The following is a 22641-nucleotide window of genomic DNA, read 5'->3' as shown; positions in this document are numbered from 1 at the left end:
AGTAAAAGGAAAGATTGTAAACTTTTCTAATTGATCAAACCAGAGAAAAAAAATTGTGGTTCGAAAACAGAAATGCGGCAGATAGAAGGCTAAGCACGAAAGGGAGACACATGATTGGTCGATGCTGCCCCGGCGGTCAGGAGAATTTGTTCTCTTCCCGAGCAGGTACAACAGATTGTCTCCAGTTCACCTGCTCTACAATATCCATTGGCAGAACCCCTTCAACCAATCGCTCGGAACTGGGTGGAAGGGACTGCTGCTCAGGATGAACGTCCTACAACCGGCGAGATGCCTATTCTGCAGCTTCTCGCAAACAGCCAGGGTTGGCGCTCGCGTGCCAGTTCAACGAGAATTCCATGCAGCAGCGGCTCTTTACGCTCGAAAGCCACCTGGTCCTAGACCGACGGCTAAGAAACCCGGTCAGAAAAAGACTTGGGATGACATTGAGAAGAAACTGAGGCCTTCAGATTTTGCGGATTACTCAAGCAAAGAGCTCCGACAACTCTCCCAGGAATACACGGAAGATCAAGTCGCTGCTATCCTTGCAGCCGAAAAAGCCATTGATCCCAAAGACCTCGTCGAACAATTCGCCATTCGCAATGACCCCATGAAACTCGGCTATCTCGATGATTTTTCCACGATTGAACCTGTTGTCGACAAGCATATTCGCGCACCAGAGTCGAACTCTGATTGGCATGCCACGCTCAAATCCGAGGATGATTTCGCAGAGGACTTTGCCAAGTTTTTCGCCGAAATGCCCGATAATGCCACAGCTGCTGACTGGGTACGATTTACTGAGAATTTGCGTCTGACAAAGGGGAAAGAGGAGAATGAGCGGAATCCCAGCAGTGCGCTTGTGCCGGATATTTTCGAGGAAGGAGAAACTCTCTCCAACCCATTCTCAAAGGATGTAGAAGCCACTTCTGATCAGAAAAAGAAGAAGACCGAGGGCAACAGAAGCAATGAGGAGATTACGGATGCTTTGAAGAGATTGATGCAGTCTACCGGATATTCTCTAGACAAGATCAAAAGTCTCAAAGTCAAGACCCTGGTTTCACACGCGGTCGTTAACCAGACTCGTCTTGGAAAAGTGCGTCGGCAATACTGTCTCTCCGTCGCGGGTAACGGTGACGGACTACTGGGTATTGGGGAGGCCAAATCCGAAGAAGCGTCTGACGCCGTCACGCAGTCGAAATACCGGGCTATCAGAAATATGCAACCCATTCTTCGCTACGAGAATAGAACTATCTATGGAGATGTCAAGGGCAAGGTTGGAGCTGTTGAATTGAAACTCATGAATCGTCCTCCAGGTATGTAGTCTGTTTGGTTTACCCAAAACTTTTACTAACGGTGTTTGTACAGGTTTCGGTCTCCGCTGCCAACATCTCATCTACGAAATGGCTCGTGCAGCTGGTATCCACGATCTAGCTGCTAGAGTTGAACGATCTCGCAATCCGATGAACACCGTGAAAGCGGCCTACGAGGCACTGACAGCTCAGAAAGACCCTGAAGAGATTGCCCGTGCTCGCGGAAGGAAACTCGTCGATGTACGAAAGGTGTATTATGCTGGAAGAGTTTAAATGTACTATATTTGTTGGATCATCCCGTTCCTTTCATTGCTGTATTATTTTGCGCATAAAACTTATCATTTCTTCAACCACGCCCCAAAAATTTTGATTGACGTGGCTCCACGAGCACACTGGAAGTTGCGTTATAAGATAGATCATAAGAATCTCCTAGTCTCAGGTATCCTGGTGCCTGTCTAATGGCGAAACTCATTAAGCCTAGATTGTATCAAGCGACAGATAATATAATATCAGTCCTACCAAGACCCTTCTTAAGTTCGCACGCGGTGCTCATCAGCGGCCATGATTCGCGTGTTGGTCGGTATACCCGTGTATCCTAATAATCTCGCGCGTGCAGAATGGTGGACATGCCACGATCTATGCCGAAGTCAAGACTTGCTTTCTCGTCCGAAACGTGCCCTCGTTACCTTGCCCTATCGACTAAAAAGGCTTCCGTCAAATCTCATCGCATAATCGTATTCTCCTCCCCCTGCATCGCCGAATCGTCATGTTGATATTCATACCCATCATCCCCTCCTCCAGCAGCAGCAGCAGCTTCACCATCATTAATAATCTGCTGCTGCAACACAATACTATAAACACTCGCTTTCAAAAGCGTGTACACAGTCGCCGTTTTGCGTTCGAGAAGTCGTAGGCCATCTAGTGTCAATGAAGCAGGCGAATCAGCGAGATTGGCGAGGGTATCTGATAACTATACGCAGAAAAGTCAGGATCATCTCTCTTTTATTCCGTAAGTATCAGAGGAGAGCATACTCTGTTCACATTCTCGAGTAACCGTGAATACTCATCGAGGACTTCCTGCTCGAGTTCACTAACTAATCCGCTCGAAGATCCGAGGAGGGGGTTGCTCTCATTGCTGGTGGGATTGCTTGTATCCCTAGAGGGAGTTGTGCTTCGAAGGAAGTTGTCGTGACTCATTGTGTTGGTAGAATACTTCTGTTTGAAGCAGATAAATTTGATATGACTATATGCTCAATTCGCTTGCTGGGGTTCGTGCTTGGTGTCCCTAGTTGCTTTGTAATTCGAGCGCTGGTTCGTGGTTTAGATGACTTGGATTTTGTTGCTTTTCCTCTTATAAATTGTAGAGTATGTTGTCCCAGAGATGTTTGTTGTTGCTGGTCGTGTTAACAATTGAACGCGGATCCCCGCCATTGAGGTGGAGAACATCCATACCCTAACTTTAGTCTTGTCAAATATTCAGTGGAAAGAGACGAATCAACAAATCACACATAATTTTGGATTAATGTTCCTAAATCATGCCTTCATCACAAGTTTTATCTTCGGGATACATTGATATTACTTAATACTCAAGATATTGTATAATTTCTCATCCCCTTAATGCTCTCGTATGCGCTTGTAAAGACATCAGCAATATATGAACATCATACAAAAGAATGCATATCCTAGAGACATGCAGAAAATAGACCAAATACGATAGGCATTTAAACACAAATTCCTAGCGGAAACATGACAAGCAGATGCAATGCAAGATGGAAAGAAAAGCAAAAGCCCATGTGATCAATCAATCAAGCCAATAAACCAAACTCCGTCAACACCTAAGAACCCCAATCAGCTTCAAAGACAAATAGTCGTTATAGTTGCAGTCGTCAAGAAACTTTTCTGTAAACACAATCGACATCGTGATCATAGAAACAGAATCCGCGCAACGGTCGTTACTCGTCGCCCTCATGGTGTAGAGTGACGCTGTTAAATTCTTCGAAAGGATCAGATATTTCACCACCTGGGGTAGCCAGACCCGAGTCTAATGGAACACCAGGCATTTTACTAGTCGAACCTCCAATATCCACACTAGCGCTCTCTTTAACATTGCGGAAGTTGATAGTGTCGATGCCACGTCCTTGATGAGGGATCATAGGTGGTTTCATATGTCGGATTAGAGCCCATGATGTATTTCGGAAAAATGGATGTGTTTTGACATCAGAGGCACCTGCTCTCGCGCCAAGTCGTTTCGTTTCGTCTTTGATAAGCAGCTTTCGAATAAGAGACTTGCATAGACTAAAGAACTGTTAGTTACTTTTGAATAGAATTCAGTTTGATCAAGGAACATACCTAGAAATTTGCTGTGCTCCACCGTGTTCAGGGAACGGTACTTCATTTCGAAGAATGTTGGAAAATGTCGCAGTACGGTTCTTCCCCTTGAACGGCGTGGTACCATATAACATCTCGTATATCAATATCCCTAAAGTCCACCAGTCGACAGCACTGGTATGACCGCAGCCTTGAATCACTTCAGGCGCAATGTATTCTTCTGTTCCAACAAACGAGTTCGTTCGGAAGTCGGCAATACACGATTTCGTGTCAATTGTCGGCAAAGATGAAGGTCCATTACCATTGCGTCCTAGAATCATCGTGGGCGCTCCCCCTGGTCCCGATTGTTTTGACAAGTCGAAATCAGACAACATGATATGACCGGATTGATGTAGTAAAATATCTGTTCCCGTCAGCCACTAAAATTTTCAATCTGAATTCCATTCGCAAGTAACTCACTTTCAGGCTTGAGGTCGCGGTATATGAATCCCATCAAATGGAGATATTCTAAAGCTGCCGTCACCTCCGCCGCATAGAACCGGGCATCGTCTTCTGGGATGCATTTCCCAGGTCGAGTCTGCAAAGCTCTGAAAAACTCTCCTCCGCTGCAGTACTCCATACACAAGTACAAATAGTCCTCTGATTGAAAAGAGTGATATAGCGTTACAATAAAGGGATGGTTGCTGGTAGCCAGGATCTCTTGTTCAGCAAGTGCCCGCTTAATCTTGTTACGTTTGATCATTTCCTTCTTGCTCAACACTGTCATAAAGTCAGGATTCTGCTTTGTTTTTTTTTTTTTGTAAAAAGTTATGATTGACGAACCTTTCATAGCGTAGAGACGGTTGGACTTCTTCTCTCGGACCAGGTAGACCTTGCCCACATCTCCCTTGCCGATCAATTTGATCTTGTCAAAGCTCCCTGGACCAACCTCCACATTGCGCACCTTGATCGAGTTTGAACTGTATGTTCTTCGAAACGCGCCAGAGGACGCCGCTCTAATCTGACCCGGAAGAGGCACCTTCCCATCTGGTCCAACACCCGGAACGGCAAGCGCTTCGTCCGACGAATCCGCAAGACCGACTTTGGTCTGGCTACCTCCTTCTGCTACCAACGGCTCTTTACCTAATTCTGCTGTCTTTGGCCGCTCTCCGGACTTGTCATCGGCGAAGAGACCCTGAGCATTCGGTGCAGAGGCTACTCGGCGAAGTTTGCGTGCCAACTCCTCCTTGCCGGCAGTTGTCGCTTGATCAGACGCAGGAATTCCTTGCACTTGTAGTTCGGGTACATCAGGGGGTGTGGATGGAAGGGAGCCCTCGTTGCGATGGCGAAGCGCGGGATGACCCTGATGAGCAAAGTAAGGGTTGGCGTGAGCTGTCGGGGAGAGACTGTCGTCTAAGGGATTGCCTTCACTTGCGACGGTAGTCGAGCGATTGCGACCAATAGTAGGCAAAAACCGAGATTGTTTGGAATTTGATTTCGAGTCACCCTTTTGAAGACTGGTGTTGGAACCGGTGTTGTCCTTGCCTTCCCGGTCCGAATTGTTGCCATTGTTCGTCCCTACATTACTTGAAGAGTTGATGCGGAAGAAGTTCTTGATTTTGGATGGAAAGTGATTCGTTGAGGATTCATTGTTATTGTTACTGCCGTTGTTGACATTGTTGTTGCCGTGTTTCTTGGAAGAAAGGGAGAGGCCATGGAAGTTGCGCTTTTCGGACGGCACGGGTGACGGATGCGAAGAGGTAAATAACTGCGTCATTGTGGAAGACGAGTATACGGCGGGTTATTCGGAAAGACGACTCGCCAGCTTATTGAATGTTTCTGAAACTGGAAGTCGAATTAGGAGCGGAAAATATCGAGTTGGTGGAAAAGTTGCTTGATAAGCCACTTTCGCTGATATGAGTCCAGTAAATAGTAACGGGCCTGGGCCGAGTCCCAGTGTCACCCAAAGCGCGGCAAATTACAAGTGAGCGCGAGCAAGCATGGAAGCAAAAAGCGATAATTGACAAAGCGTAGAAAGGACGTCTCTGGGTATATCAACAAGAAAGATCGATGAGAAATAATCAGATGGGAAGGGTAGGTTGGAGTGAAGTGAGGGGAGAAGTGAGAGAGTCGAACGGCGAGAAAGGAACAGACGGGTCTAAGAGCGGCAGACGTAAGGTGTGGGGCCCTAGGGGTGTCTCAGTCCACGCTAGTAGTAAGCACCACGACACTTGATTTGATATAAAAGTGTTATTATTTAGGTGAAGAGATCAGATTATAAATATTTTTGGGTCAATAGAGAAAACAATTATACTCGTCTGGAAAGAACAAAAAGTGGCATGTATTTGACATCGCACGGCGGGTATTCTGCTTATCGCCTCCGAGCGATAACTGACTAGCGGTAACGTACTGTAACAGATACCACTTTAGCAGGCAGACGCAACGGTAGCACTCTGTAATCCACTGCATTGTTGGCAATGGTTAGCGGTGGCCAGCGCCAGGCTGTGCTTGTGTCTAGGCCTTTTTATTACCTGCAGCCACTGGCTGCAATGTGCCGGCAAGGAAAAGAAAAAAAGGGCGACAAAAACTTCACAACGATACACGTAGATTTCGAGAACAGCAAACCGCAGCTAGAATGCCTCTAAATTCGACTTTGTAATGGGGAATATGTGGTAATGCACTCCGCTCTCCCAGGGCTCGAGGGAGGAGAAATTATGGAACGCATCGCGGTCGGACTCGTCGCCGAATCAATCACATTATTTCTTTTTCTTTTATTGCAAGGTCGAACCAAAGCCACGGTTCTGGTGCTCGAATTCCATAGGACGCGATCGCATCGCTATTCCCCGTTATGCAGGTCTGCTGGGCTGCAACCCTTGCCACTGGTACTACATACTAACTAAGCCCTTGCAATTACAAATACCAGCCAGCATATCTACATGGATGACTGCGACTCCATTACATCGATGATTGACTCATATTGATGTTTGGTGTTTCCATTGTTTGCTATACAAAGTATCAACTATCTACCTAAGCGCTCTCTAGAGCTCCTTCTCTATGCCTGCTTGAATATCGTACGATGATACTGCTATAAGGTGACTCCAAACTATCTGAAAATCCGGTTGGAAAACAAACGAGCGGGAGCAATCATGCCTTCTGCTAAAATGCGGGCGCCGGGGTTGTTGACTCAATGACGGTGGAGGGAATCTTGAAGTTAGACTCAAGATGTTCCTTGTATCGCCTTGCCATGTCCAGGTCCTTCACAAGATTTCGTCTCTGCTCAACTAAACTCTGCTTTGTCTCTGCATCCATCTCGAAAACATGAATAGCCATGTACCGATCAAGGTTCGCTAGCTGTGTCGACAGATTCTGATATTCTTTGACCGAGTCCTGGAGAGATCTGTGCGCGTTTTGATCAGCCACGTACGTCGGAAGTGGCCCTGAGTATGGTGTTGCCGCCGGAGCCAATTGGCTTGTCAAGGTGTTAGGGCCTAGCAAGGTATATGTAGCCGGCGCAGTCATTTGGGGGTCAGGCAGGCTGATCGTAGGGACTATCGTACCCTGGTTCCCTACCGTTGGCAAAAGGGTTGCCAGTAGAGGAGCGGTCTGTTGCTGCGACAAACCCTGAAGGAAAGTGCCCTGATTGATGAATGACTGAGGAACAGCTTGATACCATGCTCCTGGATCAGGCAACAGGAACGGCTGATAATTGAGGTATCCTCCTGCCATTGGAAGAGCGTCTTGGCCAGTCTGCATGACCTGGAATATGGGCCCAAATCCCTGGCTCCACGATACTGGTTGTTGTTGTTGGTAGATGTTAGATGCCATTAATGGAACTTGCAGTTGTTGCAACGATTGGAATGTTGGATAGAAGCCACCAACTTGGGGATTGAATTCCTCACTGCCCGTAGCTGTGCGAATAGCTGCAGATCCCCTGACTGGTTTTTCATGTTCGGCTGACGTGTCGAACCTTACACTGTTGGAGTTCGATGACTCGCCGCTGTTTTGACCGGTTTTCTTCTCCATGCTGGCTTTCAGGGATGTGACAGGCTTCGTTGTGTTCCTTCCGGTCTTTGGTGGACAGTCCTCGCTCTTCTTCATGGCGGGGGGCTTAAACTCTGGAGCAGGGACCTTGCCATCAATCTGGACAACCTTGCCTCCTGGTGTGACTCGCTGGTGTTTTGGCGAAGTGTGTCGTTTCAGAAAGTTGACAAAGCCAGAACTGTCGTCCGAATCTTTGTCGTGCGTCTCACTATGCGGACGTGAAGATAACTTTTGGAACGATCCGTCCGAGCCTGTCGTCGTCGTCGAGCGATCAGCACGTCGAGATCCAGACGAATTTGGTTCATGCTCGGTAGTCGATCCGGTCTTTTGGCTCTTTTGGCGGCGTAGTAAGTTATCTACGGCTGTCAATTTGAAAGTCTGCAATTTTTTGGCTGTCGGACACTCACTCTCAAGCGCATATATAGTAAATTGGCCTATATCAATAGAGGCAGTGTCTTGTAGGGCCATCAGTTCGGTAATGCTATACCTCGACATGGTGGTGACGATGCTCAAACGCTTCACGGCAAAATGATAATAAGAACAAGGAAGTGGTTTGTTTCCGGCGACTTGAACGACAAAGGTTTATGGATGATGTGGGAGAAGTGTTGACAAGAGAGGATGTCCAAGTGAGAGAGAAACAACAAATGCCTACATGTGCCCGATTGCCCGAATAGGCAGGGGCGAAATTTTGGAAGTGACGATGCTTCCGCCCTGCTCTTGCCAGACATGCTCACGTGCTCTTTCCTTGCTACGGGCTTACTTAAAACGCAGTAAAATCTCTGAATATTTCTTATTCATACCATGATTACTCTCTAATTATCGGAGAACAACTTTTCAGCCACGCTTCACACAATTTGATGGCACTTGACCGGTTCGGCAATGCCGCTGATATCCTCGTCTCTCTCATCATCTAACTGCGAGACATTATCACCCGCTCCATCTTTGTTCCTCATTTCCCAACTTCCGGTTCGCTCATGACTCTTGACATTTGCACCTCCACCGGGAACGATCTTTTGGAACGCCCCGTTTGATGGAGTCGCCGAACTGAGATCCTGGTCGCTAGCCATCTTTCTATTGCCCTTGAAACCGCCTAGACCTGAGGATCTGCGTCGTCGATATAACCCAACACCGCAAAACCGTGCAATACCCATAGCTACTGCTACCACTGCAAGAGTAACAACTGCTCCTATAGCTCCCGCGCCAGCCAGACTCAAATGGTTCTTGCTTTGCTTTTTACCCATATTCGCGGCGCCAAAGCAGAACATCGGTGAGCTATTGCATGCCTCACACCATGCTTTTGTTGACGGAAGCATGAATTGGCGGAGTACTGCAGCGAATTCATTGAAGGGCAAGTTGATTTGACTTGGACTATAGCCAAAAAGGGGGTATTCAGTGAACCCTTCGTGGATTGAAGAACTGTTGCGGAAAAGAAAACGGACGAATAAATCTGATAGTTTTGGGTACACATCTGAAGAGGTTGGGTTCATGCTGAATAACTCCAGCACCATCGAAGCTCCAAGGACCGGCATACCATAAAACTGGCTATTCATTGTCGATGCAAGCTGGCTCAAGCCGGCGAAAGCGACGACCGGTTCAGCGCCTCCAAAAACCAAGGTCATTTTCGAGGAGGATCCCTGAGTCTCTATGTTTGTAAGGAGAGACTGGAGAATGAGACGAGATAGAGTGCGGCCTGCGATACCACGAACCTGGTTTCCGTCATCTTTCTTGGAAACTGTCAAATTTCCGTTGGTGGCGTACGTGTATTGGTTCGCCAGTACTCTGGCCCTCTGTAAGTCATGAGATAACAATGCGTCCGCAAGACTCTTGTTGTGCAAATAGTTATACTCCAGGTACTCGTGTATATCTGTGGCTCGCGCGTAGCCTACGGAGGCCCTGGTCATCACACCCTCGAGGGCAACATCATACATGTCCGAGTAGAATTGGGCATTATCTGATTCAATTTTTTGGAACTCGGCGCTGATTTGATACTCTGCTTCCAGCTCTTGGTACTTGTCACAGTCCGCATGCCCAGCAACAAAGATTGAGCCGGGATCCGCCAAACTGCTCGCATAGATTCGTGGGTATTGATAATCGTTCAGGGGAGAACTGATTATACTGCCGTTCGACAGGATGTAAGTGTCGTCAAGGTAGGTGTAACTCTGATTCGTATTGCCCGTTGGCGGGTACAATCCTTGCATGAATGCAAGACCTGAAGCCTCGGTGAACTGTTCCGACGTGGAGTATACTTTCACTTGTTCAGGATCCAGGCTATGCTGATTGAGGTCCTGTATCCAGGTATTCTGTGCCCTGACGGAGCCTCCCATGATATATCGAGCACGGAAATTAGCTCCCACATTGTACAAACTCCGTGCTCCCAACGGAGTCAATGTTCTTGGCTGTGCTAGGACAGCAGGGGTGCTGTCACCGTGCACGTTGAAGCCAAACACTGCCCATACTGTTATTCCAGCATCCTGAGCATAGGCCTGAATAGCGAAAAGGGTGAGAATAGAGAAATACTGGAAAGCCTGCATCATGAACTGAGACAACTTTCACACGTTTCTTTTCACGCATACCAGAGTCTGAAGAGGAATATTTTGCCAAATAAACTCCAGAAAGCCAATATATATGATCCCTCTCACGGATCGTTTGTGTCAGACAGAGGTCACCCATCTGGAAGATACAACGCAAAACCTGGTTCAACTTTATTTCATCCGTCAAGATCCGACGCTGTACTTGAGAACTGTCTATGAGCTACAATAGAATCAAAAGTTGGCTCGCACCTGAATTAAACCTCTGCGACCGGAAACGGGTGAGTATTGCAGTCATTGATGCTGTTTATTTCAGGGCATCCGTGTCCTGGCCCGTTCTCTTCTAATTCCGAAAGCCACTGGAGGTCGAATGAGCCGTACCTATCGAATTGAGTTCATGTTGAATCTCCATGGATCTCCCAATAACAGCTGATCAAATTCATTGCCTCTAAGTAGTCTACATTGATGAAATATGACAGATGCTGGATCTACTTTAGACAACAAGCTGCATCTTGCAATTTCCATTATCCTTTTTTCGAGTATAAATAAAGTACGAGTAATGACCTACATACAGTTACATCGGAATAAAGTCATGACAGCATGATGATTTCCCTCCCGGATGCGGAAGGTTCCCATGGAAATCAAAAGCCCGAGGTGAATACAGCATGAAGCTATGGGTAAAATCGTCCTCTTTCCAAGACTAAACTAAAGCTAGCAATACTAAATCTTAATAAGAGTACAGAACTACTTTTCAAAATCGATGTGATAGATGGAATGGAAAGGAAAATTAAGGTGGAAAGATATTTTCCTTTTCGAGAAGGTATGCTCGATTACTGTTTTGGGAAATCGATTAGGGCTAAATCGTTAAACTGAGGAACGGGCTTGAGAAGGAGACCAGCAACCAGGACTTTGACGATTTCTCTAGAATAGAATATGAGTCTATAGAGTAATAGAAAAGATAATCCGAGTTCAAAATAAAGCAGGAAGGCGAGGAAATCATTTTGTAAAGACTGTATTCGTCCATCGTACCACGCCACTCTCGATACCTTCAAATGATCTTTGAAGTCTCGCACCGAGATCTTCCAAATAGCGTTGTACTAGATTGATTTATAGAAAATAAAGATTTGGTTCATCGACGATCTGCTTCAATTTTCAGGAATGACTCGGTCCAGCAGTGTTCCCATTTGTGAGGTTCAGAATAAGTAGAAATTACTCATGGCACTGTTCGTATGAATTGTGATGCAAACTTATCATGAAAAAAGAGAAGGGAAAAACTATTACAGTATTGACTTTGTTTGATGCTTTTGAACTACATGTAATCACTTCTCATAGGATTTGCTGTACCTAACTAACTATTGGACTACTCAGAAGTGCACGGAGTTAGGGCTAGTGTCAGCCAGCAAGACATCTTGCGCTACCCCGAAGAGGAGCAAGTATTAGTTTTCGTAGTACATTTTATAATGGTCTGCCTCATGCAACTTGAATGACCCATCTGTTTCTTCGCTTGATTGATATCCCATCCGTCTCTGCCGTTATTACATGGGGATGAGAAATCGATGTATGAATGTATTGATAGATGAAGATCACAATCCATTCGGCAATTGAATTAGTTGCCGACGGATGCCTGATAAGGGTAATTGTATGGCTTTATTTGAGGAAGTGGACTTGGTATTATTAACTCTACCCCGCGGGGTACAAATGTTAAGTCCCAGATCAAGCATCATGGTCTCGCCGATCATTAGTCTGCAGGATTGCTTCTGTTCCTACCACACCGGAAAAATTTACAGGCATATCATGAGGACTGCAGCTTATTCTATGTGGTCAGATATGTATCTACGTAGCATTAAAGGAGAAACTAATGAAGTTCTACGTAATGATGTGGGAAATTGGATATCTCCTGACTACCTAGGTATCCTGGAGGACCTGCCGATTTCCATATGAAGGATATAAAGACTTCGCATATTGTGTTATGATGCGTGTATGTATTTCCTTTAAAAGACATGATAGATACTCCAAGCATCATTCGTAACAACCTTGAAAGGAACCAGCATGCGTATCCTAACTCTTCGGAGCCTGCTATTGGCCCCTGTCGCATTAGGCTACGTGGTCAACGAGGGCACAACCTACCAAATCTACCCAGAAGCTCTAACACATAATGGCCAAGCAGTAGACGATGCACCGTCCATCCATCAAGCTTTTGACCTGTGCGGAATCAACGGCACGGTGATATTCACCAACAATACTTTTCACATCAACTCGATTCTCAATACCACCAACCTGCTTAACTGTAACGTCTCCCTACGAGGCGAGTTGCGCTTTTCTACAAATACCCCATACTGGAAGTCTCACGTCTACTCGGTCATATATCAAAACCAATCTACAGCCTGGCTATTTGGCGGAATAAACGTTACCCTCCTTGGTTAAGGAGGCTGGATAAATGGCAATGGTCAGACATGGTATACCGAAAACAAAAACCAGGCCAACCAACCCGGTCGACCCATTAGTATAACCTTCTACAACTCCACGAACCTTCTTGCAGACGGGCTCACTATCTTCCAACCCCAATTCTGGGCAACGCTTGTTTGGCAAAGTACCAACGTCTCACTAAGGAACTTCTACGTCAACGCAACAAGCAACGACGAATGGGGTACGGTGAATACAGATGGCTACGATTCGTGGCGGAGTAGCAATCTCTTAGTGGAGAGTGCTACCATCATCAATGGCGATGATTGTGTCGCTGCAAAGGGTAATACGACGAACTTGTTGGTTCGACATGTCACTTGCCATGGCTCGGCAGGCATGACTATTGGGTCGATTGGACAGTATCCAGAATGGCCTGATTATGTCGAGAATGTGACTTTTGACGGTGTACGGTGTATTAATTCTTCGACGGGGGCTTATATCAAGACATGGCAGGGTATCCCTGTGGACCAGGATTCGAACGGCGACGTTGGCGGTGGCGGTCTTGGTCTTGTCAAGAATGTCACTTTCAAGAACTTTGAGATGATAAATACCTCCTTGCCTATCCAGATATCTCAGTGCATGTACAGTGAGTCTAGCGGAGCGTGCAACACATCCAAATTGCAGATTGAAGATGTCTCCTGGGTGAACATCACGGGCACATCGAGGTACAATGTTGTGGCTTCGTTATATTGTTCGGATCCGGTACCTTGCCCAGGAATCATTTTTGATAATGTCACATTCGAATCAGTTAACCATACCCTCGGATTGCCGATGTGGAATACGACAATGCAGGATGAAGTTTATCAATGTGCTAATATTGATGGTCAGAATAGCTCTGGAATTCCATGCAACCGTGTTGCTCCTGATAGTTTTGGGGGAGTCTCACATAATGTACAATAATTTCGAGAGCCCGATCGTTTTGTAGTCGAGTTTTATTCATGTCTTCTGTCATGGATATGAAAGAGAAATCCGTATGTTCAGAAAGTCCCAATCTGTTATACATATGTTGGAATGGGGGAATGCTTCAAGAACCTGACTAGCTGTGAGGCGTTAATACTTCCTAGGTTAACGAATAATTCATAGTTGAGACATTGTTTTATTGTAGATTATTACCAGCATCTTTCAAGTGTACACTCAGAGACAGGCTAGATGAGAAATCGAAGATACTTGTCCTCGTGTAAGTTTCGTATAATGATCTCGGACAAACCAAGGTTACCAATCAATGTCTCAATTCTAAAGAGCTAGAACATTCTGAACAGTCTAGATAATACCTCGTGACACAATCTGAATAAAAACAAATGAAAGAAAGACCCAGGATATTCAAAGCCAACATTATCCTCCAATGCCAAATCGACAGCCGGGAGCAATTTCAACTCCGGCCCAGTCACGAATTGGCGAACAAAATCGGCTCACCGTCTGGCTACACGACGTAATGGCCAAGAAGCTGTGAATATTATCATGGCAATCAGCTATATCGTTCTTCCACACCTTTGTTATCCCATCACGTCTGGCTAACGGATAGATAACTAGACAAGGGTTCCAGTACACTAGTAAGAAGGATTTTGATCTTACCGTAATGTAGCGAGCAATACTTACTTTTTCTGCCCATCTTCCCATGAGGGGATTTTCACCAGAATAGCAGCATGTGAGTACTTGCAGCCAACCGACGGCTCATTACCATAGGTAGCCTGAGTAAGAGCAGTTTCCTGATGTTTGATCGAAGTCATGCAATAGATATTCTCAAAATCATCGCATTCCCAGTAACGCTTGATCTAGAAGCGGAAGATTTAGTTGTAGATAAATTTAGCATGAATGGTGAGACTCACCTTATCATATTCATTGTCACTGTCTATGCAGGAAGAAATCACTGTCTGTGGGTACAACTTGGTTCCTACGAAGGCGATAAGCTTTTGCGTTCTCTTCTCCTCTCCTTTTCTTTTGCCATCACCATCTTTAGAACGCCCATCAAGAGATTCAAGAGTTTTCTTCTGCTCCTGATGGTCGGTTTCAGGGATGCCTTGATAGGGATAAACCTCGTAAACCTCTTCAAGTACAGGGCAAATGGATACTTCACATCCGAAACTATGAAATCTGCTGTAAAGAATAAAGTCAGAGCCTTTCAAGTTTCTGGGAAGAGTGTGTGCTGCAATCTTAGAGGTGTGTGCATATGCATGGGAGCAACTGATGCCGAAATATACCACCTTGGACCCCGTTAGCATTGACTCGTCTTCTGGTACGTAGCAATTAGGACAAATGATGTTCCCGGCCTTTAGCCATAAAACCTGGTTGTGCCAGCATGGACTTGATAAGATCATACGGCCGAAGTGAGTCTGGATCGACAATTCCTTCTAGCGACGTCAATGCACCGCCAACCACATCCACGAGATGGAGACTGTTGATGAGAGTAATTCTGTGGCCTTTGTCACAGTCTTGATCTCGTGCTTGCAGTCCACTGTATGGTTGATTGACTACTAGAAACCCAATCGAAATCAACTTCTTGGCCGCTATGGCGAATTAGCAGATTTCCTCCTTCGAAGGCAGAGAGCAAACAGACGACAGGTAGCCCAATATGAGTCGTGTCTCCTGGAGTATCGACATGATTGCGAAAATGTCCGGACGGTTCGGAGTAGACTTATGACAGAGTCAATACATCGAAAACCTTCCTGCAATTGAAGATTGCAAATGGAAGCACAAATTGGTTTGTACAGATCCGCAATAAGCTTTCTGGAATAATTTTCATCCTTCGCTTTATCTCCCACATCTGGAACGGAGATTTGCTCAATATTCTCCAGCAGACCAAAGTCGGCAGGGTGGAATGTGCTTGAAGGCAAATGGTTCGACCAAATATAACATTGTACCAAGTCTTGCGATCTGATGACTATGCATGAATGGGATGTATCGGTTCAATAGTTTCCTTTAAGAAACAGTAATATCATCCCAAAAATTTAACCATATGGAGATTCTTTCGATTTTGTATTGGAGTATCTTCTGACTGTAAATCTCAACTGCACCATTTTAGGGAGCATATGTTCAGATATACCTAGACAACTTGCTATGAAGAATCAGACTAGGCATAGCAATGAGCGTGTCTATACCATCTTCCTACCGTCTTATTGGCATATCTCATTATGTATCCAAATTGGTGAACGCTCACCTAAGTTCTAAGATTTAGTGCCATGGTGTGTCTTGGAGATTCCATGGCTTAAATCCAGGTCTGTTACGACTGCGGTAGATTAGGCTCGCATAAATATTTCTGTTTTCTCTTTGTTCAGTGTGCCTACATCAGTCATATTCGGATAAAAAAGTCCACCAGCTGGGCGTAGATGAGGGGAAAGAGGGGATATTGCAGCATTACATACACGGAAAAGAAAATCTGGAAGGAGGGAATAATATACTATATGTTAGGGAACGGGGGAAACGAAATGAAATGTAAATCAACCACTGGAAAGCACCGAATGATGGGGATGAGGAGTCAGAATGGGGAGACGTAGGTATAAAATGTCGAGATATACCTATAACCCCAAACGTTAATCCTAACTGACAACATGCTCCAATTCGTTAGAGACCTCTGAACTGGAAGTAAACTGTCTGACATGCTTCCTGCAAGTTATACTAAAGTATCTTAAGTGAGACATTCCTTGACCGTTCAATCACTCAAATTCAAGAACCACGTAGGCCATTCATTCCGCTGGCTATGCCAATCCCTCAAATGACAGCTATCTGATACAAGAACAAGACACCAAAAATCCATCATCACGATGAAACTATAAAAGGCTACAAGATTGGATTTTGGTCGTCTATAGCGCCGGGAGCGCGCGGATAGCTACCTTTCTACCATCCAATATCCACACCATCTAAAAGGAAAATTGCATGCTATCAGTGGGGTGGACTCTTTTACAAATTCACTTCTCCGCATAAAAACGCCTATCATCCGGGGGTGGCGTCCCCGCATATCCTTAAATTCAGCTATAACAGCTGGTGATATTGAATCGGCTATATTTTTTTAGCTTTAGTTCTGCAAAATTGATAGACATTATATCCATTGATCACTTCTGACTCTAGGGTTTGCTGCCTTCCACACATAGTTGCTGTCCCGAATATATCAAAAAGACAAATAAACAAGAAAAAAGAAGAAAAAGAACTGCTATATCAGATTTCAAGTCCTTGTATTCTTGGCATGTCTTTACTAGTTTTCGATATGTGCAGGGATCTATAAAGTCTCGTCCACTTGATGCTGGGCATTTAGAACTCATTACTTCTGTCCCCCGCATTCTGCATAATCAATGTATATTAATGATGTCTCCGAAGACTATATTCCGATTCAATGAGGGGAATTCCTGTTGTGCGGAGTATGAGCTATTTGTCTCTCAACCGTCCCAAGGTATTGAGGTCGAGTCCCGAGGTCATCACCGCTGTCCAACGGGTGGACAGGGTGGTATATATAGCAACGTCGAAACCCCCGGTAAACAGATATTCATTTGGCACCAGACTTCCAATTCTTTTTAACCAGGTACATTATTGATTTATCCAGTCTTCATCTTCATAATGACCGTTCCAGAAGAAGTAGACGTCATTATATGTGGTGGAGGAAGCACTGGCTGTGTGCCAGCTGGTCGACTCGCCAACCTGGATCACAATCTCCAGGTCTTGCTCATTGAGGCAGGCGAGGACAATCTGAATAACCCATGGTAGATCACACCAATCCAGCGTGCTTGCAAGTACTTACAAGAGATTAGGGTTTATCGACCGGGAATCTACCCTCGTAACATGAAGCTTGACTCCAAGACTGCTTCTTTCTACTATTCCCGGCCATCGGAGTGGTTGGATGGACGTCGTGCGATTGTCCCTTGTGCACACGTCCTTGGAGGTGGAAGTTCTATTAACTTTATGGTTGAACCCTTAATCAACTGAAGGCTTTCCTCCTATACGAGTTGAGCTAATGACTATATATATATAGATGTATACTCGAGCATCGGCATCCGACTACGATGATTTCCAGGCCAAAGGCTGGACCACCAAAGACCTTCTACCACTCATGAAAAAACATGAAACCTATCAGCGAGCGTGCAACAATCCTGATATCCATGGATTTGAAGGTCCCATTAAAGTTTCTTTTGGGAACTATACGTATCCGATTATGCAGGATTTCCTTCGCGCGGCTGAGTCGCAAGGTATTCCTGTGACGGATGATTTGCAGGATCTTACCACTGGGTGAGTTATACACAATTATGAGATATTCGCAATGTTAATGGATGCCAAGACATGGTGCTGAGCATTGGCTCAAATGGATCAATCGAGACACTGGTAAGTATTTTTAAACCCTTCTGCTCCTTGGAAGCTAATATAAACCCCGTTAAACAGGTCGTCGAAGTGATGCTGCCCATGCATATGTCCACAGTACTCGAGCAAAACACAGTAACCTACACCTAAAGTGTAACACAAAAGTTGACAAGATTATCATTGAAAATGGCAGGGCAGTGGGCGTAGTGACTGTGCCCACCAAGTGGGTTGGAGACGGCGAGCCTCCACGCAAAATCTATCGTGCTCGCAAACAAATAATCATCTCCGGGGGTACTATGAGCTCTCCACTAATCCTGCAGCGGTCTGGAATTGGTGATCCCGAAAAGTTGCGTCGCGCAGGTATCAAGCCGTTGGTTGATCTGCCAGGTGTTGGTCTCAATTTTCAAGACCATTATCTAACATTTTCTGTCTATCGGGCCAAGCCCGACACCGAGTCATTTGATGACTTTATTCGTGGTGATCCGCAGACCCAGAAGAAAGTTTTTGAAGAGTGGAATACCAAAGGGACCGGTCCCCTGGCTACAAATGGTATTGATGCTGGAGTGAAGATTCGCCCGACTGAAGAGGAGCTAGCACAGATTCGCAGCTGGCCTACCCCTGACTTTCAACGGGGATGGGACAGTTACTTCAAGCATAAGCCTGACAAGCCAGTCATGCATTACTCTGTGATTTCTGGGTAAGATCGCATTTTTGTCTAATTGTCAATCTCCTAACTAAATAGTACAGATGGTTTGGTGATCATATGCTGATGCCGCCGGGCAAATTCTTTACCATGTTCCATTTCTTGGTCAGTAACAACACATCGCCAAACAATAGGGATCTGGACTGACCCCCTTTCAGGAATACCCGTTTTCTCGGGGTTGGATACACGTCAAGTCCGCAGACCCATACGAAGCACCGGACTTTGACGCCGGATTCATGAACGATAAACGGGACATGGCGCCCATGGTCTGGGGCTATATCAAGTCTCGCGAGACTGCACGTCGAATGGCCGCATATGCTGGTGAAGTGACGGGCATGCATCCTCATTTTGCGCACGATTCGCCGGCTCGAGCCTACGATATGGACCTGGAGACGACCAAGGCGTATGCAGGTCCTGATCACCTTAGTGCCGGAATTCAACATGGTGCGTATCTATTCCCCTGCTGGTCGAGTTGAGACTAGAAAATACTGATGTGTATAGGGTCATGGTCAAGTCCTCTCGAACCAAGCAAGTCGCCTGTAGAAAACTATCTTAACTCTAACAAACAAGGTACCCATCCGGAAATTCAGTATAGTGAAGAAGACATCAAGCACATTGAAAAATGGGGTGAGTAATAGCTCTCCTCTTGTCAAATTGATTAGTTATTAACGAGTTGAATACCCAGTTCAACGACACGTAGAGACAACCTGGCATTCCCTTGGTACCTGCAGTATGGCACCCAGGGAAGGAAACTCCATTGTCAAGCATGGAGTCGTCGATGAACGTCTCAATGTTCATGGTGTCAAGGGACTGAAGGTAGCCGATCTCTCTATTTGTCCGGATAACGTCGGTTGCAACACTTTCAGTGTAAGTCAATCAATCTGTCGTCCTATTGTACTTTATAAACGAAAGATGTTTGCGCTAATCCATAAATGCGAAAATAGACTGCTCTTCTTATCGGGGAAAAAGTCGCTGTGCTGACGGCTGAAGACCTGGGTTATTCTGGATCAGCACTGAACATGAAGGTGCCTACTTACCATGCACCAGGGGAGACTGTAAACCTTGCGCGGCTGTGAAAGGGATGGATTATTTGAATCTCTTAGTTTTTCTTTTCTTTTCGAATATTAGTCACTTCAGATGATATTCAGATTGACAAAACTTAGTACCAGTTGGAATGTTTCCCTGCCTGCTATCTGTTTTATATTCTATTCATGTCGAATTTCAGTAGTAGTCTTCCGATCAAAAGTTCACATCATACTTTGGACAATAACAGTACAAATAGTTCATAATAGCAATTGCATGGAGACACAAGAGACCTCCAAGTATAGGGTTAGGGTCCGAAACCCTATTCGCACCTAGTTGCCTTCTTAGGCAATAGTTAGCACAATCTTATCTGAGCTTCTAGAGGCAAGAACCTGGGGCAGTTTAGACCAACTATCAGTGCTGAAACTGAATCTCTGTTGTGGGTGGCTTTAATTCTTCATGGAGAACTAGCGTCAGTACGCAGCTAGGAACCCGTCTGGGGAACGGAAGGAGTTTGCGATCGTGCCATATTTTGTGGGGCGTCCATGACCGATAATATCAGCCAACTCAGAGTATATCACCCAATAAATCTTATCAATTCGACAGTCACATGTGTTATGAATCTTGAGCGAATATGGAAGGTTCAAGCGGCATATTGCAGGTCATTTGAGCCTGTCTGCATATAAATATGGACTGTCAAGAGGCTGGACCGATTCAAAGCATCGCATATTCAGTCATAAATCAAATCAGTCTGCCGAAATCCGCCCGCAGTAATCATGTCTAAAATTGTCCGAGTTGGTGCTGTCCAATCTGAGCCTGTGTGGTTGGATCTAGAGGGCAGTGTCGACAAGACGATTTCTCTCATTGAGAAAGCAGCCGCAGATGGCGTCAATGTCCTGGGATTTCCAGAGGTCTGGATTCCCGGGTATCCATGGTAAGTGGTATAGCCCAGTCTGTTGCGTATTGTGGACGTATCGACTAACTATGGATGCGATCGCCGGCTAGGAGCATGTGGACATCGGCGGTAATTAACAATTCGCATATCATTCACGACTACATGAACAATTCCATGAGGAAAGACTCGCCTCAGATGAAGCGTATTCAAGCCGCGGTCAAAAAAGCCGGCATGGTGGTTGTGTTAGGGTATAGTGAACGCGACGGAGCGAGCCTGTACATGGCACAGTCTTTTATTGATCCTTCGGGTGAGATTGTACACCACCGTCGAAAGATCAAGCCGACGCACATCGAGCGGACTATCTGGGGGGATGGACAGGCAGAATCTCTCACTTGCGTTATTGATTCTCCCTTTGGAAAGGTCGGTGGATTGAACTGCTGGGAGCATCTGCAACCGCTACTGCGATACTATGAATACTCCCAGGGAGTGCAGATTCACGTAGCGAGCTGGCCCGCTGAATTCGAAATGCCGGATCCCAAAAAGATCGCTTGGCTGTATCATGAAACAGGAGAGGCGTCATATCGTGCGAGCCAATTCTTCGCCATTGAGGGTCAGGCTTTTGTGTTAGTTGCGTCGCAGATCTTGACGGAGGAAAATGTTGAAAAGAACAACCTGACGGGCAACCCGGTGACCAAAACCCCTGGTGGAGGTTTCTCCATGATCTTTGGACCGGATGGGAAACCACTCTGTGAGCCTGTGGATGCTGGAGCAGAGGCAATTTTGACTGCTGATATTGATCTGCGAGACATCGATAAGCCCAAGGCGTTCATTGATGTCGTAGGACACTATGCTCGACCAGATCTCTTGAGTTTATTGGTCAATCCTACTGTAGATAAACACGTGACCACAATGAATAAAAAGTGACGAGAATGGCTCGTTTCTTTCACTTGGGGTCTTGCTGTGTATAGAATAGACACGGAAGGATGGCATCGAATTTTCAAATACCCAGTCAGATAAACCAAGGCGTGTTGCTGTTGAGTGCCCCTGTTTCCCACCACTTGAACTTCGAGTTATCCACATCAGCTTGAAGATCTTGCTGTTTCCATAATGTCTCGATGATATTTCTGATGACAAAAACGTTGCCGATTTTTCGATTCTGATCCATCTGGTCTAAAGTGTGTAGAATCTCAATCCTTTGTTCATCTGACTGTGTCTCACAAGCCAGAACGAATAGGGGCCAGGGACTGGTACAAATAGGCAATGATCTCAACACTTCAAAGCCTTGAATCACGTAAGAAGATCTGCGCTTTGCATTCTCAGGCCCAGGAATCACTCGAAGAAGGTAAATCAAGGCGGCTATGCGATAAAACTCAGCTGTGCTTAGGATCCGGGCTATCTGATCCTGGTCTTTGCTGAACTTTTCTATGTTTGCATGCTGAGTCAAGCGTAGCAGCTGGGCCTCCAGATCATCAAACTCTGTAGTGTATGTTCGGCGGGGTAAATTATCGCGGAGGAAATTTATTCTATGAATCACGTCAAGCAGCTCCAGGGAGAAGCCCAGTGAGCCAATAATCTTTGTTATCATGTTAGAAATATAATCTTGGGTGTAGTAAATCCAAGGCGCAAGGAGGTGCTCACCTCTGCTTTATCAGATGTTGGAGAAAGAGAATACAACATCGAGGGTGATCTGTCTGTCAACTGGCTGCGATATTGACTGCAACCTCCAAGCACTTCATGATAGAGAAACCAAGTATAAATGAAACTAGAAGTTGGGGCGCCCGATCTAGTACTACAAATGCGCTGAAGGATATTCTTCGCGCCATTCAAGTGAAGGTGCCAGTTTCCTTCCGTCTCGTCAAATACCTGAAATCAATTAGCCGCTGTTGCTTGGTAAAGGAGCACCGAAGACCAAGGGGTAACCAACACTATAAACACATAACATCAGGGATGCGGCGAGCTGGGTTTCGGCGACTTCCCGGTGTGTTGATGTTTCTTTGACTGCGAGAGAGTAAGAGAGAGAGCGAAGCGCTCTTGTCTTGAATGGCAATGCTTTTTGTGCTCCAAATCGATGGAAGCATGAGACGGCTAAGATGG

At 45.7% G+C, this 22641-nt stretch overlaps 10 protein-coding genes across 12 annotated transcripts; 4 read left to right on the top strand and 6 right to left on the bottom strand.

Moving 5' to 3' along the window:
• The first annotated feature begins 183 nt into the window (after positions 1–183).
• On the top strand, positions 184–2205 carry TSTA_065220 (mitochondrial 37S ribosomal protein MRPS5). Its single transcript, XM_002340410.1, has 2 exons — positions 184–1310; positions 1363–2205. Exons 1-2 carry the CDS (start codon positions 266–268, stop codon positions 1578–1580), a joined length of 1263 nt encoding a protein of 420 aa, XP_002340451.1. The 5' UTR covers positions 184–265; the 3' UTR covers positions 1581–2205.
• On the bottom strand, positions 2029–2727 carry TSTA_065210 (uncharacterized protein; the record flags this gene model as incomplete). The annotated part of the gene is made up of 2 exons (XM_002340409.1): positions 2340–2727; positions 2029–2277 (listed from the first exon to the last, which is right to left on the bottom strand). The coding sequence occupies exons 1-2, from the start codon at positions 2502–2504 to the stop codon at positions 2029–2031; spliced, it is 414 nt and encodes a 137-aa protein (XP_002340450.1). The 5' UTR covers positions 2505–2727.
• Positions 2728–2916: 189 nt separating this feature from the next.
• Positions 2917–5391, bottom strand: TSTA_065200 (serine/threonine protein kinase (Nrc-2), putative; the record flags this gene model as incomplete). The annotated part of the gene is made up of 4 exons (XM_002340408.1): positions 2917–3602; positions 3657–4038; positions 4095–4394; positions 4458–5391. The coding sequence occupies 4 exons, from the start codon at positions 5389–5391 to the stop codon at positions 3260–3262; spliced, it is 1959 nt and encodes a 652-aa protein (XP_002340449.1). The 3' UTR covers positions 2917–3259.
• Positions 5392–6770: 1379 nt separating this feature from the next.
• TSTA_065190 (uncharacterized protein) lies at positions 6771–8161 on the bottom strand (the record flags this gene model as incomplete). Its single annotated transcript, XM_002340407.1, has 2 exons — positions 8063–8161; positions 6771–8011 (listed from the first exon to the last, which is right to left on the bottom strand). Exons 1-2 carry the CDS (start codon positions 8148–8150, stop codon positions 6771–6773), a joined length of 1329 nt encoding a protein of 442 aa, XP_002340448.1. The 5' UTR covers positions 8151–8161.
• A 339-nt stretch (positions 8162–8500) lies between these two features.
• On the bottom strand, positions 8501–10325 carry TSTA_065180 (uncharacterized protein; the record flags this gene model as incomplete). The annotated part of the gene is made up of 2 exons (XM_002340406.1): positions 8501–10138; positions 10173–10325. The coding sequence occupies 2 exons, from the start codon at positions 10323–10325 to the stop codon at positions 8501–8503; spliced, it is 1791 nt and encodes a 596-aa protein (XP_002340447.1).
• A 1907-nt stretch (positions 10326–12232) lies between these two features.
• TSTA_065170 (exo-polygalacturonase, putative) lies at positions 12233–13546 on the top strand (the record flags this gene model as incomplete). The annotated part of the gene is made up of 2 exons (XM_002340405.1): positions 12233–12589; positions 12635–13546. 2 exons carry the CDS (start codon positions 12233–12235, stop codon positions 13544–13546), a joined length of 1269 nt encoding a protein of 422 aa, XP_002340446.1.
• A 314-nt stretch (positions 13547–13860) lies between these two features.
• On the bottom strand, positions 13861–15019 carry TSTA_065160 (uncharacterized protein). Of its 2 annotated transcripts, none has more exons than XM_002340403.1 (3): positions 14473–15019; positions 14219–14418; positions 13861–14090 (listed from the first exon to the last, which is right to left on the bottom strand). In XM_002340403.1, exons 1-2 carry the CDS (start codon positions 14959–14961, stop codon positions 14239–14241), a joined length of 669 nt encoding a protein of 222 aa, XP_002340444.1. In that variant the 5' UTR covers positions 14962–15019; the 3' UTR covers positions 13861–14090; positions 14219–14238. The 2 variants fall into 2 exon arrangements, with proteins under 2 accessions (XP_002340444.1, XP_002340445.1); XM_002340404.1 differs by having other exon boundaries at positions 14243–14418.
• A 2110-nt stretch (positions 15020–17129) lies between these two features.
• On the top strand, positions 17130–19938 carry TSTA_065150 (choline dehydrogenase, putative). 2 transcript variants are annotated; one of them, XM_002340402.1, is made up of 10 exons: positions 17130–17334; positions 17383–17536; positions 17604–17857; positions 17907–17950; positions 18008–18623; positions 18674–18734; positions 18788–19073; positions 19144–19256; positions 19315–19496; positions 19574–19938. In XM_002340402.1, exons 1-8 carry the CDS (start codon positions 17192–17194, stop codon positions 19170–19172), a joined length of 1587 nt encoding a protein of 528 aa, XP_002340443.1. In that variant the 5' UTR covers positions 17130–17191; the 3' UTR covers positions 19173–19256; positions 19315–19496; positions 19574–19938. The 2 variants fall into 2 exon arrangements, with proteins under 2 accessions (XP_002340443.1, XP_002340442.1); XM_002340401.1 differs by having other exon boundaries at positions 19131–19256.
• A 490-nt stretch (positions 19939–20428) lies between these two features.
• On the top strand, positions 20429–21471 carry TSTA_065140 (nitrilase, putative; the record flags this gene model as incomplete). Its single annotated transcript, XM_002340400.1, has 2 exons — positions 20429–20586; positions 20658–21471. The coding sequence occupies 2 exons, from the start codon at positions 20429–20431 to the stop codon at positions 21469–21471; spliced, it is 972 nt and encodes a 323-aa protein (XP_002340441.1).
• An 85-nt stretch (positions 21472–21556) lies between these two features.
• Positions 21557–22224, bottom strand: TSTA_065130 (uncharacterized protein; the record flags this gene model as incomplete). The annotated part of the gene is made up of 2 exons (XM_002340399.1): positions 21557–22120; positions 22186–22224. The coding sequence occupies 2 exons, from the start codon at positions 22222–22224 to the stop codon at positions 21557–21559; spliced, it is 603 nt and encodes a 200-aa protein (XP_002340440.1).
• Positions 22225–22641: the final 417 nt, after the last annotated feature.

This window comes from Talaromyces stipitatus, genomic scaffold (assembly GCF_000003125.1).
Source record: "Talaromyces stipitatus ATCC 10500 scf_1105507295523 genomic scaffold, whole genome shotgun sequence".
NCBI classification, from domain to species: Eukaryota; Fungi; Ascomycota; class Eurotiomycetes; order Eurotiales; family Trichocomaceae; genus Talaromyces; species Talaromyces stipitatus.
This window is presented reverse-complemented; position numbering and strand designations above follow the sequence as displayed.

Coding starts and splice junctions, on each gene's coding strand:
- TSTA_065150 (XM_002340401.1), top strand. CDS start 17,192: ATGACCGTTCCAGAAGAAGTAGACGTCATTATATGTGGTGGAGGAAGC. Junction 17,951..18,007: donor ATGGATCAATCGAGACACTG/GTAAGTATTTTT, acceptor CCCGTTAAACAG/GTCGTCGAAGTGATGCTGCC. Junction 19,074..19,130: donor TAGTGCCGGAATTCAACATG/GTGCGTATCTAT, acceptor TGATGTGTATAG/GGTCATGGTCAAGTCCTCTC.
- TSTA_065160 (XM_002340404.1), bottom strand. CDS start 14,961: ATGATCTTATCAAGTCCATGCTGGCACAACCAGGTTTTATGGCTAAAG. Junction 14,419..14,472: donor GTGACAATGAATATGATAAG/GTGAGTCTCACC, acceptor TTCCGCTTCTAG/ATCAAGCGTTACTGGGAATG. Junction 14,091..14,242: donor TGGGAAGATGGGCAGAAAAA/GTAAGTATTGCT, acceptor TAATATTCACAG/CTTCTTGGCCATTACGTCGT.
- TSTA_065220 (XM_002340410.1), top strand. CDS start 266: ATGAACGTCCTACAACCGGCGAGATGCCTATTCTGCAGCTTCTCGCAA. Junction 1,311..1,362: donor ACTCATGAATCGTCCTCCAG/GTATGTAGTCTG, acceptor GTGTTTGTACAG/GTTTCGGTCTCCGCTGCCAA.